General features: G+C 42.9%; 1 protein-coding gene across 1 annotated transcript; it reads left to right on the forward strand.

Moving 5' to 3' along the window:
• The first annotated feature begins 270 nt into the window (after positions 1-270).
• LOC307162817 (uncharacterized protein) lies at positions 271-12352 on the forward strand. Its single transcript, XM_079878459.1, has 12 exons — positions 271-2026; positions 3132-3273; positions 4119-4195; positions 4281-4446; positions 4584-4737; positions 5775-5969; positions 7478-7593; positions 7674-7795; positions 8893-9022; positions 9150-9253; positions 10577-10745; positions 11021-12352. Exons 1-12 carry the CDS (start codon positions 327-329, stop codon positions 11336-11338), a joined length of 3393 nt encoding a protein of 1130 aa, XP_079734585.1. The 5' UTR covers positions 271-326; the 3' UTR covers positions 11339-12352.
• Positions 12353-17424: the final 5072 nt, after the last annotated feature.

Genomic DNA, 17424 nt, shown 5'->3' on the forward strand with positions numbered 1-17424 from the left:
TACGACCAGTACTCAAAGTAGAATTAATTAATAATATGGCCATGGCCATTTTTGGACAGTTTTTAAATTTTGTCCTCATTTTTAAGAATGTCAAAATATCCTTGAACATTCCTTTTTCAAAACAGCCTCACGCGTGAGATTGCGTCCTCTTCTTTTGAAGACAAGTTTAATAGATCAAACCTTGTACATTTTTAAATATAGAATTATTGTAAATACTGCACGCAATAAAGATCAGCCCATAGCGTGTGACAAACAAAGAGAGTGCACGGAACTAGTTTTTGAAATACCCCTAATTCTGTACTGAAGGTTGGGCCAGTGAATGGCGCATGCTCAGTGCGAGTAGGGAGTGTTGGAGGCAGCCAACAGTGCAGGGAAAGGCAAGACGGGTGAAAAGAGAAGCCCGTCTTCCTTTCGAAAACGAAAAACTACGTAAACGGAGCTTCGTTGTATGTCGTCGCTTCACACCCGGCCATGCCAACGACACAGCGATGTATTATTACTGCAATCGGAATAAAATGAGCGCTAGTGCAGCCGGGCCTGGAGTGGAGAGTTGCGGGGCCGGGTGTCCGCATAGCGCCAGCCGCTGCTGCGGGGGAGGAGGCTGCGGTGAGCCCGTAAGCGTTGACGGAAGCTCGGCCGCTGCGGCTACAGCCACCAGCGCTGCCCCAGTGCGGAGCTCAGACAGGGAGAGCAGCGTAGCAGAGGCCCAGGCGTTCCGCGAATGGGACGATGCCACCTCAGTTGTTACGGATCCGGCCCAGATAATGAACGAGGACGGATTTTTTACGAACGGCGCTACTGATATCACACGGGAGGGAGACGAATGCGCGGAATCGGGGGAATACGGTGGAGGACGCGGGCGTTTTTGTAGACAAAGCGCTGGAGCGGGCGAGGATAACAGCATTAATATTGATCACGAAGGAGCTGGTTTGCGATGTTTCATGAGCGCTACCATACGGAGGGACGAGCGCAGACCGAGCGTGAGACTGCCGCCGGTGCGCACCGCGAGAGCCCGACGAGGACACACGGCGCACGCCGAGACCGAACGCGCGATGATGACGGCCGCTGCAAGGTGTGGTCACGGGAATTCCGACCCCGCGGTCATTAAGCGCCGGGGATGCAGTTTCACCCGAGTTTCCAAGAGGGTGTGTTTCTCGGGCACGTACTGCGGCAGCTCGGTCGCCGCGGCCCGCGTTGGTTCCAATGGTGAAGCTCACGTGAAGGGCTCCGCGAGCACTGCCGAGACTTTCAAGCGCACATCCTTACGTCGCATCCAGTGCGAGAACACTACCGGGGCACAAAAAATGACTTTTGCAGCGTGCCCGCCTGATGAAAATGCCCAGCTGCCCACATCCAGGACGGCGAAGGGGCGCGTCAGACTGTACAGGGTGCGCTCCTTTCTTGCCAGCTCTGCCAACCATAACAACGGGGTCAGCGGAAACGGTGCCCCTCACAATAGCCTTCCACCGCAACCCTCCCCCCAAGCCCCCGAGCCCGAGTATGACCTACGTGACTGCGTAAAAAAGCCCATGTGTGCCCTCTCTATCAGTTCTTCTGAGGCTGTTAGTGGGCCTCCTAACGGGACAGAGCCAGAGCCACAGAAGAGTGACGGTACAGGTGTGAGCATTGATGCTGAGGGGACTGAGGGCCCCAGCACAGAGCAGATAGAGGCAGTGAGGGGTGAAGCCGAACGCAGGCAGGCTGAGCTGGAGGGTCGTACCGAACACCTTTGGAGGCGTCTGCAGGCCGTGCAGGTGAAGCAGGTGGAGAGGCATGTCACACAGCAACTGTGTGGCCTATACAGGAGCAGGGGGTTGAGCTGCCCCAGGAGGCCCAGTGCCGTGTCCAGAAACTCGACTGAGTTGAGCAGGCTGGCACGGAGCTGCAGCGAGATCCTCCGGACTGCTGAGAGTGCTCTGGACTCGGACCACACGGCCAGCAGCTCTGGAGGTGACAGTGACAGTGAGGAAGATGAGGGATTGGAGAGCGGGGGTCGTCGCTTTAGACCCCTGTCAATCAAATCAATGTAAGCCTTCCACATTATGCTTAGCACCAGGTTAATATCTCTTAACCCTGAGCTAAGGAATGTTTTAATTTTGAAAGGAGCCAGCAGTGCTTCATTATGATATGCCAAAGATAAAAAAGAAAAGAAAAACAATAGCCCAGGGTGATGGAACAAAATAGCCAGGGTTAAAGGTATAGTACGTCCACCCAGAAATTAAAATGCTGTCATCATTTACTCACCCTCATGTGTATTTTACACCTGTAACAGTTTGGTTCCCATTGACTTCCAGTGTATTTTTCAGTGGGTTTCAATAGGAACCAAAACCGTTTGGTTATCGACATTCCTCAAAGTATCCTTTTTTTGTGCTCAGAAGAAGAAATTAAGTCATACGGGTTTGGAATGACATGTGGGTGAGTAAATGATGATGGAAAGGAATGTGATTTTTGGGGGGGGGGGGTAGACGGGTAGACGGTAGACTATCCCTGTAAAAATGACCCTTTTCTATCTATCTATTTCAAACACTCTGCCTTCTTATATATACATGCATGCACACCTACACATATGTACAAAAAGCTTCAAGATGAGTCATTGCATGTTGCTGTTGCTTTTGAATCACCACTATACTGTACAATATAAATGCTGTACTGGCAGTTGATTCATGGCCGCCACTTTAAAAGGCTACAAAGCACTTTCTCTCTGGGCTGTCGAGAATAAAATGGGTCAGAAGATGGTTCATCCTCAATTCAGCAAGAGCTTTTTTGCATTCCTGTAGCTCAAACAGTAGAGCATGCCGTTTGAAACGCCAAGGTCATGGCTTCGATCACATGAACTGATAAAACATAGGCTACCTTAACTGTTAAATTAAGTTTGTTTACTGGCATTTATGGTTCCATGAAGAACCTTAACCATGGACCTTACCATTGCACAGAGTTCTTTTTAGATAAAAAAGGTTCTTCTGATTATTAAATGTTCTTCACTATGAGGAGAAAAATAGTTAGTGTTGAATGCAGTGTAAGTCATTTTGGATAAAAGCATCTGGCAGATAAGTAAATGTAATATGTAAATGTTTTATACACATTACATCGTATATTATGCATATACTCCCATTTATTTTCTCCTCTTTCAGTGTCACTGGCAAAGAATGGCAGTGGGCGGAGAGGAGGGCGTGGCTTGGCAGCAGGTGGGTGTGGCTTCAGACTCAAGTATCAGAGCTGGAGTATCGGATCCGTGCGCTGACGGAGCTTTACACACATCTACGACAGGGAAAGGTATTCTGGGTATTCATGTGTGTTTTTGGGTGATTGTGTTTTTTTTTTAATCACTCAAAAAAATAAGCTGTTGAACGAACTTAATTAAATTAAGGAAAAATTTTCCACAAAATTAAATTACATTTTTCCAACAAAATCTAATTACTTTGAAATGATTTGTTGTAATCTTGTTGTATGAACTTAAAATCATTTAGTCAAGACTATAAAAAAAAGTTTTTCCTTAAGTTTTTTCATTCCTAATAGAGAAATTGTTTTCCTGACTAGATAAAATTGCCAACATTATAATTCTATCTAACTTGACTCTACAGTTACTTCCAATGAAAGTGAAATACTTGAGTTCAATTAAATTAAACCCATTTTTACATAATAACAATAAATATTACTTATGTAGGTATAAGTGTGAGATTTGAATGCATATTGTATACTGAGTGCCCACAACACAGTCACCACTATTCTGCATAATGGTAACCACACAATTCAAAAACATTACAGAAAGTCCTCTTAAGTTTCTAATATAACTGAACATTAAACACAAACATTAACATTAACTAACAACATCTTACTGAAAACATAAAATAACACTTTAATCCCTAAATTTACCCTCTTAATGCAGTCCCTTGCAAAGCATGCTGGGAACTACAGATCCACTGCCCTGCTAGTTGTCAGTGATTCATGTAGTTTTCACACAAATGAATTAAGTTGACTTCAGTTATAAATATATTAGGTTGATTGAACACAATTAAAGTAAGTTGTAACAAAATGTTAAAAAACGTGTTACATTAGCTTATTTTAATTAATTAAAAAAATTTTTTTGGTGTTCATCTATACTTTTATGTTTCATCCAGGTGCGGTCCACTTACTCTGTGCCTGACACACCACTCAGAGCATCAAATTCCTCCCCCACATCACACAACAACTGCAGGTCAGTAGACCTTTTAACTTGCATAAAACACACACTGATAGATTTTTGGATTTGACATTTCATGTACCATTGTGCAACCCCCAAGGTTGTCCTCTGCTGGTGATTCTAACAGGAAGTGGCAGTCAGAAGACCCCACCTCCCCGCAAACAGTGCCCTGTCCACCTTCTTCTGCTGCACGGGTTCGACCGTTACTCAGGCAACGGCGACACAGACTCATTCGCCTGGAAGATTGCGCAGCGCTGGGGTCAAAGGTGAAGACAGTCTCAGAGTTGCCCTTGCTACTAGCTTTCTGTTATGCAAAGTAACTCATATTATCGGCTGCTCTCCATTTTATATTATGCATTGGGGATAATAAAACCGAATTCTTGCATTTGTGTGTCCCTCTCAGGCGGTTTCGTTACAGTGTTGGTGTGAACCCCAAACTGTGTGTGTGTTATGTGGTGGTGCTCCTCCTCGCTCGCCATCAGACAAGGAGAAGGGTCTGTGGATGCGTCAGACTTTGCTCGATATGTCTGTTCACCCTGTCCTCTCAATGCCATCAGGTGAGATATATATATATAATTTTTTTTTTTTTTTTTTTTATCTCTTTATTATTATTATTTTATAAGCACAGAACTCAATTTGCATATCATTTATCTAATTTATGCTATCTATATTTAGCTTGTACTTCAACAGTACAAACTGTACAAGATTTTAAATGTCAATTTGATGTCCTTGAAAGTTATCCTCAGATGTGGCTTTCACATTAGTGACCCTTAAAACAAATTAGAGTTTTATCATTTAAATTATATATAGATATGGTAACACTTACAATAAGGTTTCATTAGTTTACATTAGTTAACTATTTTAGTTAACATGAACTGAGAATTAACTATTCTTCTACAGCATTTATTAATCTTAGTTAATGTTAATTTCAACATTTACTAATACTTCATACTTATTATTAAAATCAAATGTTGTATTTGTTAACATTAGTTAGCACTGTGAAGTAACATGAACAAACAATGAACAGCTGGATTTGTATTAACTAACATTAACAAAGATTAATAAATACTGTAACAAATATATTGCTCATTGTTAGTTAATGTTAATAAATAAGACCTTATTGTTAATATTATTTGCATTATTTTTAATTATTTTATATTATTTTATTTATTAAATAGGCAAAAAATTATCCAATTAAGTAGAATCTGCAAATAAGTGATGCTAGGAATTTTCTCACAACTAATTGTACTTTTCTGTAACATTATTCTGCCTTTTTGGAAATACTTTTACCAATCAAGGTGTATTTTAGTGGTTAAAAATTACTGACTTCATAAAAATTAATCACACATGTCTGGTGCGGTTCCATCAAGACAATAACTGAACATGTTCCAGTAGCGTTTGACAACCAAGAAGTGTCTTAATTTTGAACAGCATACCTATTATTTTATTCAAAAGCGGTGAATTTTGGTTTGTTTGATATTTTGTTGTCAAATGCAATGACATGAATATTTGTAAGTGTGGATTAAGTGTACTTATACATTTTGGGGCCACTGTGGATGAAATGGCTTCATGCTTTGAATTTCCTCCATTGCAGATTCACCCCTCGCACTGCATTGTGGGATACGCCCGCTGGCCGGGCACCATTCTCATAATTCACTGCAGTGGACAGACATGTCATCAGCGTCCTCTTGGCTGGGGAGGCGGGGCCAGGGACGAGTTGGGAGAGTGAGGAGGCGACTAGTTTGTCCCCGTCCGCCTAATGCACTGCCACCTTTATTTAACACACCTGGTAGGTGAAATATATATTTACAGTCATATCAATAAACACACACATACAATGTATAGTACACTACTGTTAAAAGGTTTGGAATCACTAAGATTTTTTAAAATATATATAAGTATATTTATTTTTTTATTTTTTTATTTTATTTTTTTTTTATTGGAAGACATTATTACTTAAAGGTCCCGTATTATGCCCCTTTTCACAAGATGTAAAATAAGTCTCTGATGTCCCCAGAGTGTGTATGTGAAGTTTTAGCTCAAAATACCCAACAGATCATTTTTTACAGCATGTTTAAATTGTCATTTTTTGGGGCGCTGTTTTAGTGTGTGCCCTTTAAATGCAAATAAGCTGCTGCTGGACGACCCAGGGGGCGGAGCTTCATGAGCTCGCGTTCAGTCTCTCAGGACAATTTCATCTCACGGAATGATGATAATATCAGAAACTCAGTAATGGTGTTCATTTCGAGTCGGACAATAATGCCTACAGAGTCAGAGTGCTGTATAGAGATGGAACAGGTATAGTTTAGTAGTTTAATTACGGTTATTATAACGTATTTGTCATCTGCTTGTATGTATCCATTATTTATTAATAGCCTACAAGTCTGCTGTTTCGGACCAGGTCCGAATGATGATCAAACATATACTGATGAGTTTAGTAAAGTTTATTGTACATCACACAAAAGATGAAGCGTCAGTTTTACTTCAGAAAATCACTGTAAGAGCTGAGTAAACACAGTAAGTTATAGGAAGTGCGCAAGTACATAAACGAATTTTGGTAGAGATGAGGGAGCATTCCTGTGGGCGGAGGTTAGTCAAAAAACTGTTCTACTGACGTCATTAAAGAAGGAAGTAGAGGGATGTAGTCCAAACGGGCCGTTCGATGTAGTCAACTTCTGTTAAATAAAATATCTCGCTTGGCATTGAACTTTGAGCTTTATAATTTTACAGATATTATTTATGCTCTAACAGCAACATTACACACTAACTAAAGTTTGAAACATGGGATCACGAAGAGCGGGACCTTTAAATTCAGAAAGGATCCATTAAATTGATCAAGAGTGATTTAATGAAATAATAAAGACTTAATGTTTTTTTTAATATTACATATTACAAATTAATGCTGTTCTTTTAAACTTTGTTCATCAAAGAATTCTGTAAAAAGTTTCCACAAAAAATGGAAAAAAATAGGACAACTGTTTTTAACATTAATTTGATTATAATAAAAATTGTTTCTTGAGCAGCAAATTAGAATGATTTCTGAAGGATCATGTGACACTGAAGACCCAGCTTTGTCATCACAAGAATAAATTACATTTTAAAATATTTTATGATAGAAATTATCATAAGATAATTAGAATAGAATATAGAAATAAATTGTAATAATATTTCACAACATTAGTGCATTTCCTGTATTATTTGGTCTAATAAATGGTGAGGATAAGAGACTTCTTAAAAAAAAAAAAGAAAAAAGTCTTACTGTTTTCAAGTTTCAAGTTCACAAAATTGCTTTTGTAGGTGGTTCTGGGTGCAGAAGCCAGAGAGGTGTTATTATTCCAAACTATCTTCATCCACGAGCTCCAGATTTGCCAATCTTGCCGGCAACACCCCCAGCGACAGACACACCTGTTCAGGTAAATCAGGCTGAAAAAGGTCAATTGTCAATAGCTTACTATTCTCTTTGTTAGCTTCTTAAATCTCTCTTGTTCCTCAGCCTTTGCGAAGGAGGAGAGCGGAAAGCTCGTTTGACATCGACAACCTGGTAATGCCTTTGGGCCTGGCTGGACTAGGAGCACGAGTACAGAAATTGCAATACAAGGAAATTATCACCCCAAGGTACAGATAATGTAACCAGAACTCCAAAACCAGCACAGAGAATATGTACTTACTCGAAAATATTACAAGAAGAATTAGTGATTACATCATTTAGCTTTGAGTTGTGGTCCTTCTGTCAGATAGCCATTGTGCAAAGTAGCTTTGGTTACTGTGCACTGTGCCTAGTATCCACTGTATCCTTGTGTCCCATCTTTCATAAAGTAGTAAAGGTACATTCCAAACTAGATCCAGGAAGCTTAAAGAAAGAAAAGAACTTACTAGCATACTAATATGAGTTTTCAGTGGCTGATACTGATAACATGAGAGGAAAGCAGGATAGTATATTGATACCACTAATACATTTCTGAAAGTGGGAAAATGTGGCTGTTATTAGATTTGGTATGTGAGAGAATTAGGAACTGTTGTGTCTGTTAATTGCAGGGTTCGTTTAAAGTACTTGAATTTTACTTTTTGAGTAAGTCCTGGAAAAACCTTGAAAACCACTATATTTAAGAAAAGGTACTTGAAAAGTGCTTGAATTATTGAAAGACAATATATGTAAAATTAGTGTTTAATTTTATTGCTAAAAGAATCTTTTCACACAAAATGAATGCTAATATAGAGCCAGTTTGCATGGCTATGAGCGTGATATTTATTGCTCACATATCCACGTATATGATACAGCTTTCATTCTTCAGGTCAATCATATATTCATGGAAATAAATCAGTTTGAATGAGGAAAGCGATATCTTTGTCATAGTATCAATGATTAAAGTTTCCACTGTCATTGCATGTGATGCACTTTATTATTTGTACCATTTTGTTTTATTAGTTTATTTTTATTTATTTAAAAAAAAAATTGAATTTAAAAGAAAATAAAGATATTGTTTGATAAGTGAGATCTCAGTCCTTGAAAACCAAAAAAGTAGTGCTTGAAGTCCTTGAAAGTCCTGGAATTTAATTTTACGGTATCTGTACGAACCCTGTAATTGGCCAAGCCAGCAGATTTTTATGGATGATGTTGATCATCTTAAAATGTTGGCTGATATATTAGTATAGCACTATTGTTAAGTATTTTGGTTTCTGGTGAAAAATGTGTAACTATGTCTTGTGTTTAGCTGGAGAGAGCTGGACTCTCTCTCAGGGGTCTCTAAATACCAGGAGGGGCCACATGCCCTGTCGTTGAATTACAATAACATACAGCACCAGCCCAATGGGGAAGGACTGGACAATGAGGAGGAGGAAGAGGTGTGTATAAGTTTTTTGGAGGGATTTTCTTTACAATCTTTCTCATGAAGACACTTGGTATTTTATCTCTTGGTTTTCTCGACCATTCAAAGTGATCACTCTATACTTGTTTACAATGTAACTATAGGTGGAGGATCTCTCTGAATCTCTGTTTCTGAGCCGCCATGCAGTGTGTGAGAGCCGAGAGAGGAGTCGCTGGGGGAGTTGGGCTCGCAGACGTCGCCGGGGCAGGTCGGAATAATTTGTGTGAAAGAAAAGCATATGTGATGGAGAATGTTTAAACTGGTGTCTCTGTCAGAATAATGTTTTTTTTTAAACGGGGATCTTTTGTAATGAAATCTTTCAAAATGCTGTTTATTTGGGAAAAATAGTTGGTGCTGGTTTGTCAATTAGTTCACTTTCACCAACATAAAGCCACAGGTCTCACGAGGATGATGCAAGTTCAAAAATAAATGCAAAAAAATGAAATTAACATAAAAACAAAAAATAAATCAATACTTTTATTCAGCAAGGATGTATTAAATTGATCAGAAATGTTACAAAAGATTTATATTTCAAATGAATGCTGCACTTTCTATTAATCCTGAAAAAAATGCATCACGGTTTCTACGAACATATTAAGCAGCACAACTGTTTTCAACATTGATAATAATAAGAAATGTTTCTTGAGCAGCAAATTAGCTTAGAATGATTTCTGAAAGATCATGTGACACTGAAGACTGAAGACACTGAAGAGAGTAATGATGCTGAAAATTCAGCTGTGCCATCACAGAAATAAATTATATTTGAACATATATTAAAACAGAAAATGGCTATTTTAAATTGTAGTAATATTTCACAATATTACTGTTTTTACTGTCTTTTGATCAAATAAGAGACTTTTCAAAACATCTTACTGACCCCAAACTTCTCAGTGCTAGTGTATTAGAACTGTAAGTTAAGTTAATAAAATATGTAAATTTGTGTAGTTAGCAAATAACTTACACATGAACCTTTTCAACATCAAGGATGTAGGTTAAAAGTGAAAAGAACTCTCTCAATTAATATGTGGCCATAAAACTAGTTTTAAAACGGTTTTAGAGTCAAGTCATCTTCATTTATATAGCGCTTTTAACTATGTAGATTGTTCCAAAGCGGCTTTACAGTGATAATAGGAAATTAAAGTAACAGAGATAGTTTTGTCTTTATAGCAGCTCTAGAATAAAGTTATTGTCCAGCTAAAGTTAGTTTTGATTGATTCACATCCGTCGCAACGATCATTAGTTATTAACTTAGGGGCCGCTTACACGACACCGTTTTAACAGAAAAGTTCTCTCTACGCAAACTTTAAAAACGCGAACCTGTGAGAACGCTGATGACGTGCACATGCGTATTATGAGTTCAGTCTATAGGGATGCGCGTTTGAATATATATGTGCGCAGGCGTGTAATCCTTCCCTACAAACCAACCCTCAACAAACTACTTGTCTTGTTTTAGATAAGTATAGCATGTGAAACTGCAGGACGCTGCGGTCACTGCTCGAGATTTCACTCTCTGCTTGACTTCCTCCCTCAGATCTTCTTCCTCCTTCCATGGGGATGGGAAGAGCTCCAGGGGATATGAGCAGACACCTGGCTCTCCAGACTCCAGGCAGAGTCATTTTGCAGAAGAAGACGTCTCGCCACGCAGCCCCTTCTGTACTGGAGTGGAGGATCCCTTCAGCCAGGCTGAGGAAGAACAGCAGGTGTGTGTGTGTGTGTGTGTGTGTGTGTGTATGGAAGAGGACTTAATGTTCTAATAAACTTCATTATTGCTGTAACCATGGCAATTATTTAGCTGGAAGAACATTCTTTCGTTAAAAAAAATCCTCACGTCTGCTTTTGGGGGCTGTTTGTGATTCTTGAAAGATGTATATGTTTAATATTCTTTACATTGTACTAGAATATGAATGCATATAATAAACCCAGGGTTTTGGAGTTGAAAACCTCAATGAATCATCATCCTCTCTTGCGTTTGCAGGCTGTGCTGCCATGGGAACGCCGGTCGTTCCCCTTGCAGGAGTCGGAACTTCAGTGGCTGCAGGAGGAGGAAGAGGCGGAGCCTGACGAGGACCCGTGCACCGCCAGCGGCCGCAGCCAAAGCACGGACTCAGGCATCTCTGTGGGCAGCCTGGAGCTCTCCCCGAGGACCCCTCAGCCACCTCAGCAGCACTCAGGCACCGAGCGAACCACTCTTCACACGCTGTCCTGCAAACCAGCCACCCCGACGACAGTCTCTACAGCTCAGGATTCTCCCACACTTCCTCTTTCCTTATACTCGTCCTCTCCGTTATCATAGCGCATTATTTGTCCAGCCGTTTTTCCTGCTCTAATATGAAAACGAAACCACGACCCTGTCCTCCCCATTTATCTAACCATGAGCACCGTGTGTCCTTACATCCTGTGCCCTTACCCTGAATCCTCTGGAGCCTTACATGACACCACAGAGCCTATTATTTATAATCTTCCCTCAAACCCTCACTCATTTGCCCAATAACAGCCCAGTTTCCCTATTGAGCATCTCTGGTCCTTCCTCATGCATCATTTCAAGTCTTCTTCACCAGCCTGCCCCCGGTTACAGATGCTGTTTGAACTGACTGCTGTTATCCCCAAAAAGAACAGATGGTGTCTGTTTCTCTGTTGTTTATTCATTTTTTGGACCTGTCTAAAGCTTTTTCTCCTGCTAACTATGTCAGTCTGTCATTTTGCTTTTTAGTTCAATCAGTACATTTCGAGCTCTAACCATTTTTTCCGATCAAGAGGTGATGACAAAGTAGGGCGAACCCCATTTGAAAGCTCTTAGTTATTGATCTCCTTATAAAGGCACTACATGTTACACTCGTTGTGATCATTTTCTGTGACTTAGTTACTTTATTCATGTGTTGTACAGTATTGTATGTATCCCGTGGAGATGTATGCATACTGCGATGAATCATAGCATTTAAAATCTGTTACATGCTCTCTAGACATTACCTTTGTCTTTCCTCCTCCTTTGTGAGCTCAACACAAGAAGTATGCTTTTGATTTCCAAATGACGTGTGTGTGTGTGTGTGTGTGTGTGTGTGTGTGTGTGTGTGTGTGTGTGTGTGTGTGTGTGTGTTACGTTAAAGAAAGAGTGATCAGAGAGTGTGTGTGTGTGATTTAGACAGGTCTATTGCTGCATTAGGGGGTAGTGTTGGTGAATAAAAACATCATTTTGTAGGAGAATACAACAAAACACAAGAAGATTAAAGTAATTGGAAGTTCTATTCAAAACGGACATGATGTTCTCAATGCAGACGTAATAAAAGGAATAAACACATAAATGAGAACTACTTCAGCTTGATGCGTATTTACTTCCTGCCACACAAGAAAAAAGCATGCTTTGTTAAGTCATGTCATAGTCTTATGAGATAAAGCCAAATTATGAGATAAAATTGATGTGTAATTGACTTTTTGTCATAATTGAAATGCAGTCATATCCATCCATCCATCCATCCATCTTCTCCCGCTTATCCGGGGCCGGGTCGCGGGGGCAGCAGTCTAAGCAGAGATGCCCAGACTTCCCTCTCCCTAGACACTTCTTCTAGCTCTTCCGGGGGGACACCGAGGCGTTCCCAGGCCAGCCGGGAGACATAGTCTCTCCAGCGTGTCCTAGGTCTTCCCCGGGGTCTCCTCCCAATGGGACACGCCCGGAACACCTTCCCGGGAAGGCGTCCAGGAGGCATCCGGAACAGATGCCCGAGCCACCTCAGCTGACCCCTCTCGATGTGGAGGAGCAGCGGCTCTACTCTGAGCTCCTCCCGAGTGACCGAGCTTCTCACCCTATCTCTAAGGGATCGCCCAGCCACCCTGCGGAGAAAGCTCATTTCGGCCACCTGTATCCGGGATCTTGTCCTTTCGGTCATGACCCAAAGCTCATGACCATAGGTGAGAGAAGGAACGTAGATTGACCGGTAAATCGAGAGTTTCGCCTTGCGGCTCAGCTCTTTCTTCACCACGACAGACCGGTACATCGACCGCATTACTGCAGAAGCTGCACCGATCCATCTGTCAATCTCCCGTTCCATCCTTCCCTCACTCGTGAACAAAACCCCAAGATACTTAAACTTCTCCACTTGAGGCAGGAACTCTCCACCAACCTGAAGTGGGCAAGCCACCCTTTTCCGACTGAGGACCATGGCCTCGGATTTGGAGGTGCTGATTCTCATCCCAGCCGCTTCACACTCAGCTGCAAACCGTCCCAGTGCATGCTGAAGGTCCTGGTTTGATGAAGCCAACACGACAACATCATCTGCAAAGAGCAGAGACAAAATCGTGTTGTCACCAAACCGGACACCCTCCGGCCCCTGGCTGCGCCTAGAAATTCTGTCCATAAAAATTATGAACAGAACCGGCGACAAAGGGCAGCCCTGCCGGAGTCCAACATGCACCGGGAACAAGTCTGACTTACTGCCGGCAATGCGAACCAAGCTCCTGCTTCGGTCGAACAGGGACCGGACAGCCCTTAGTAAAGGACCCCGGACCCCATACTCCCGGAGCACCCTCCACAGGCCGCCGCGAGGGACACAGTCGAATGCCTTCTCCAAATCCACAAAACACATGTGGACTGGTTGGGCAAACTCCCATGAACACTCCAGCACCCTGTAGAGGGTATAGAGCTGGTCCAGTGTTCCACGGCCTGGACGAAAACCACACTGTTCCTCCTGAATCCGAGGTTCTACTATCGGCCGTATTCTCCTCTCCAGTACCCTGGCATAGACTTTCCCAGGGAGGCTGAGAACTGTGATCCCCCTATAGTTGGAACACACCCTCCGGTCCCCCTTCTTAAAAAGAGGGACCACCACCCCGGTCTGCCATCCCAGAGGCACTGTCCCCGACCGCCACGCGATGCTGCAGAGGCGTGTCAGCCAAGACAGCCCCACAACATCCAGAGACTTGAGGTACTCAGGGCGGATCTCATCCACCCCCGGTGCCTTGCCACTGAGGAGTTTCTTGACTACCTCGGTGACTTCAGCTTGGGTGATGGACGAGTCCACCTCTGAGCCCTCAGCCTCTGCTTCCTCAATGGAAGACGTGACAGCGGGATTGAGGAGATCCTCGAAGTATTCCTTCCACCGTCCAACGACATCCCCAGTTGAGGTCAACAGCTCCCCACCTCTACTGTAAACAGCATTGGTAGGGCACTGCTTCCCTCTCCTGAGGCGCCGGACGGTTTGCCAGAATCTCTTCGAGGCCAGCCGATAGTCCTTCTCCATGGCCTCACCGAACTCCTCCCAGGCCCGAGTTTTTGCCTCCACAACCACCCGGGCTGCAGTTCGCTTGGCCTGCCGGTACCCGTCAGCTGCCTCAGGAGTCCCACAAGCCAACCAGGCCCGATAGGACTCCTTCTTCAGCTTGACGGCATCCCTTACTTTCGGTGTCCACCACCGGGTTCGGGGATTGCCGCCTCGACAGGCACCGGAGACCTTACGGCCACAGCGGCCGCTTCGACAATGGAGGTGGAGAACATGGTCCACTCGGACTCAATATCTCCAGCCTCCCTCGGGATCCCGTCGAAGCTCCGCCGGAGGTCTCTGCCGAAGATCTCTCTGACGGGAGACTCGGCCAAACGTTGTCCAAAAGTCTGTCCAGCTTCCTCCCCCGCCATCGGATCCAACTCACCACCAGGTGGTGATCAGTTGACAGCTCCGCCCCTCTCTTTACCCGAGTGTCCAAGACATACGGCCGCAGGTCAGATGAAACGACCACAAAGTCGATCATCGACCTACGGCCTAGGGTGTCCTGGTGCCACGTGCACTGATGGACACCCTTATGCTTGAACATGGTGTTCGTTATGGACAAACTGTAACTAGCACAGAAGTCCAATAACTGAACACCACTCGGGTTCAGATCAGGGGGGCCGTTCCTCCCAATCACGCCCCTCCAGGTGTCACTGTCGCTGCCCACGTGGGCATTGAAGTCTCCCAGTAGAACGACGGAGTCCCCAGTCGGAGCACTTTCCAGCACACCTCCCAGAGACCCCAAGAAGGCCGGGTACTCTGCACTGCCGTTTGGCCCATAGGCACACACGACAGTGAGAGACCTATCATCGACCAGTAGGCGCAGGGAAACGACCCTCTCGTTCACCGGGGTAAACTCCAACACATGGCGGCTGAGCTGGGGGGCTATAAGCAATAGGGCTGGGTATTGACACAAATTTCACAATTCGATTCGATTTCGATTCACAAGCTTGCAATTCGATTCGATTTCGATTACGATTCGATTCGATTGAATATCGATTATTTTGGTTATCAGGTACAATACACTGCAAATTTTCTCAAGGAAAACAAATCTCTTAACTAATGCTGTAAGCCATGGGAGTCAGTTGTAGCCTAGGCTTCATTTGCCTACTATAATATTGAAGGTAAAAATGAACTGATTTGTATACAAACACTTAATATACACTTTTATTTATTTTTATAATAATAAAGTTATATGAAATTATATACAATTTTAAATGATGGCTGTCATAAAAAACTTTCCAGATTTATTCAAACATGCATTAAGTATTGAAGAACATTAAAAATTATAATGAATAGGCCTATATAATATGGTGCATATATTTAACAAAATGCTCCTCTCTAGAGTTAACTTTTCTAGCTGACTAACGAGTTTATGGTCACTGGATATGTTTTTTCTGAGGTAAATGTGACGTTACATGACATTGTTTACTAACGTCTTTGCACGGTTCAAACACTGATTGAGCGATTCCATGAGACATGATAAGGACTTCGATAAGTTGTACTCTATCTTTTAACACACTTTCAGATGCTCATTCATGTTTATTTCGCGCTGTAACTGGTATTAAGCCGGAAGAGTTGCTTCCGTTGCTTCTCTTGACCTGAGCTGCGCCGGAGCGATCTCACGCCACAGCGCCAAAACGGTAATTATGTTTTTGAATTTCGTAAGAAACTGGACGTAATTTGAAATCTGAGACTTTGTTTCATATCAATAATAACAACGCACAAAGATTATTGCGATTTATTGAATGGGATGCGCGCAACAATGATCCATTCATTCATCAACTGAAAACAGGATGACTAATCGATTCTTGGGATTTAGGAATCGATATTGTTTCGTAAAAATGAGAATCGATTAAAATCGAGAAATCGATATTTTTTACCCAGCCCTAATAAGCAAACCCACACCAGCCCGCCGCCTTTCACCATGGGCAACTCCAGAGTGGTGAAGAGTCCATCCTCTCTCGAGGAGTGTGGTTCCAGAGCCCAAGCCGTGCGTAGAGGTGATCCCGACTATCTCTAGTCGGAACCTCTCAACCTCACGCACAATCTCAGGCTCCTTCCCCGCCAGCGAGGTGACATTCCACGTCCCTAGAGCTAGCTTCCGTGTCCAGGGATCGGGTTTTCGAGGCCCCCGCCTTCGACTGCTGCCCGATCCTCTCAGCACCGGCCCCTTACGGTCCCTCCTGCAGGTGGTGAGCCCACGGGAAGGCGGCCCCACGTCGCTCCTTCGGGCTGAGCCCGGCCGGACCCCGTGGGGGAAGGCCCGGCCACCAGGCGCTCGCATACGAGCCCCAACCCCGGGCCTGCCTCCAGGGTGGGGCCCCGGCTGTGCCATACCGGGCGACGTCACGGTCCTTGATTTATTTTTTCTCATAAGGGTTTTTTGAACCGCTCTTAGTCTGACCTGTCGCCTAGGACCTGTTTGCCTTGGGAGACCCTACCAGGGGCATATAGCCCCGGACAACATAGCTCCTAGGGTCATTCGGGCACTCAAACCCCTCCACCACGTTAAGGTGGCAGTTCAAGGAGGGGAATGCAGTCATAATTATGGTTAAATTTCGAGTTGTCAACTTCAACCGTCTCAATTATAATTTAGTATGTTGAAATGTCTACTTTTTCTGAAATAATTTCCAGTTTTTAGATTATAATTAATACTTAGTATCTCATAATTTTGCCTTTTTTCATAATATGACTTTTTATCTTATATATCAAAGCATGTTATTTTCTGCTTAACTTGTCCTAAAGATGTATACAGTATTAGTAATAGTAAAAAAAATTATATATCATCAGTATGGTGCTAACCACTGATCTGCAATGACTGGATTCATTGCATTCTAAATTGAAGTGTTTGTGGGTCCATATTTCTATTCCCTACCGACAAGCTCAAAGAGGACCCGCTGTGCAGACTAAAGTTAATCAAAGGATGTGATTTTAGTAATTTATGTGCAAATTTGTTGTTTTTTCTTCTACAAGGCAAGAGTCTCGACAAAGAAGTGTCCAATAGTGACACCATCGGACACTTTTAGATGGTCTCTTTTTGTGTAACACAAAATACAACATTTTAAATAGTATTCACACAGTTTTTTGTTTTTGTTTTTTGCCATATAACAAAAGTGAATGA

Source organism: Squalius cephalus (assembly GCF_949319135.1).
Source record: "Squalius cephalus genome assembly, chromosome: 8".
Taxonomy (NCBI): domain Eukaryota; kingdom Metazoa; phylum Chordata; class Actinopteri; order Cypriniformes; family Leuciscidae; genus Squalius; species Squalius cephalus.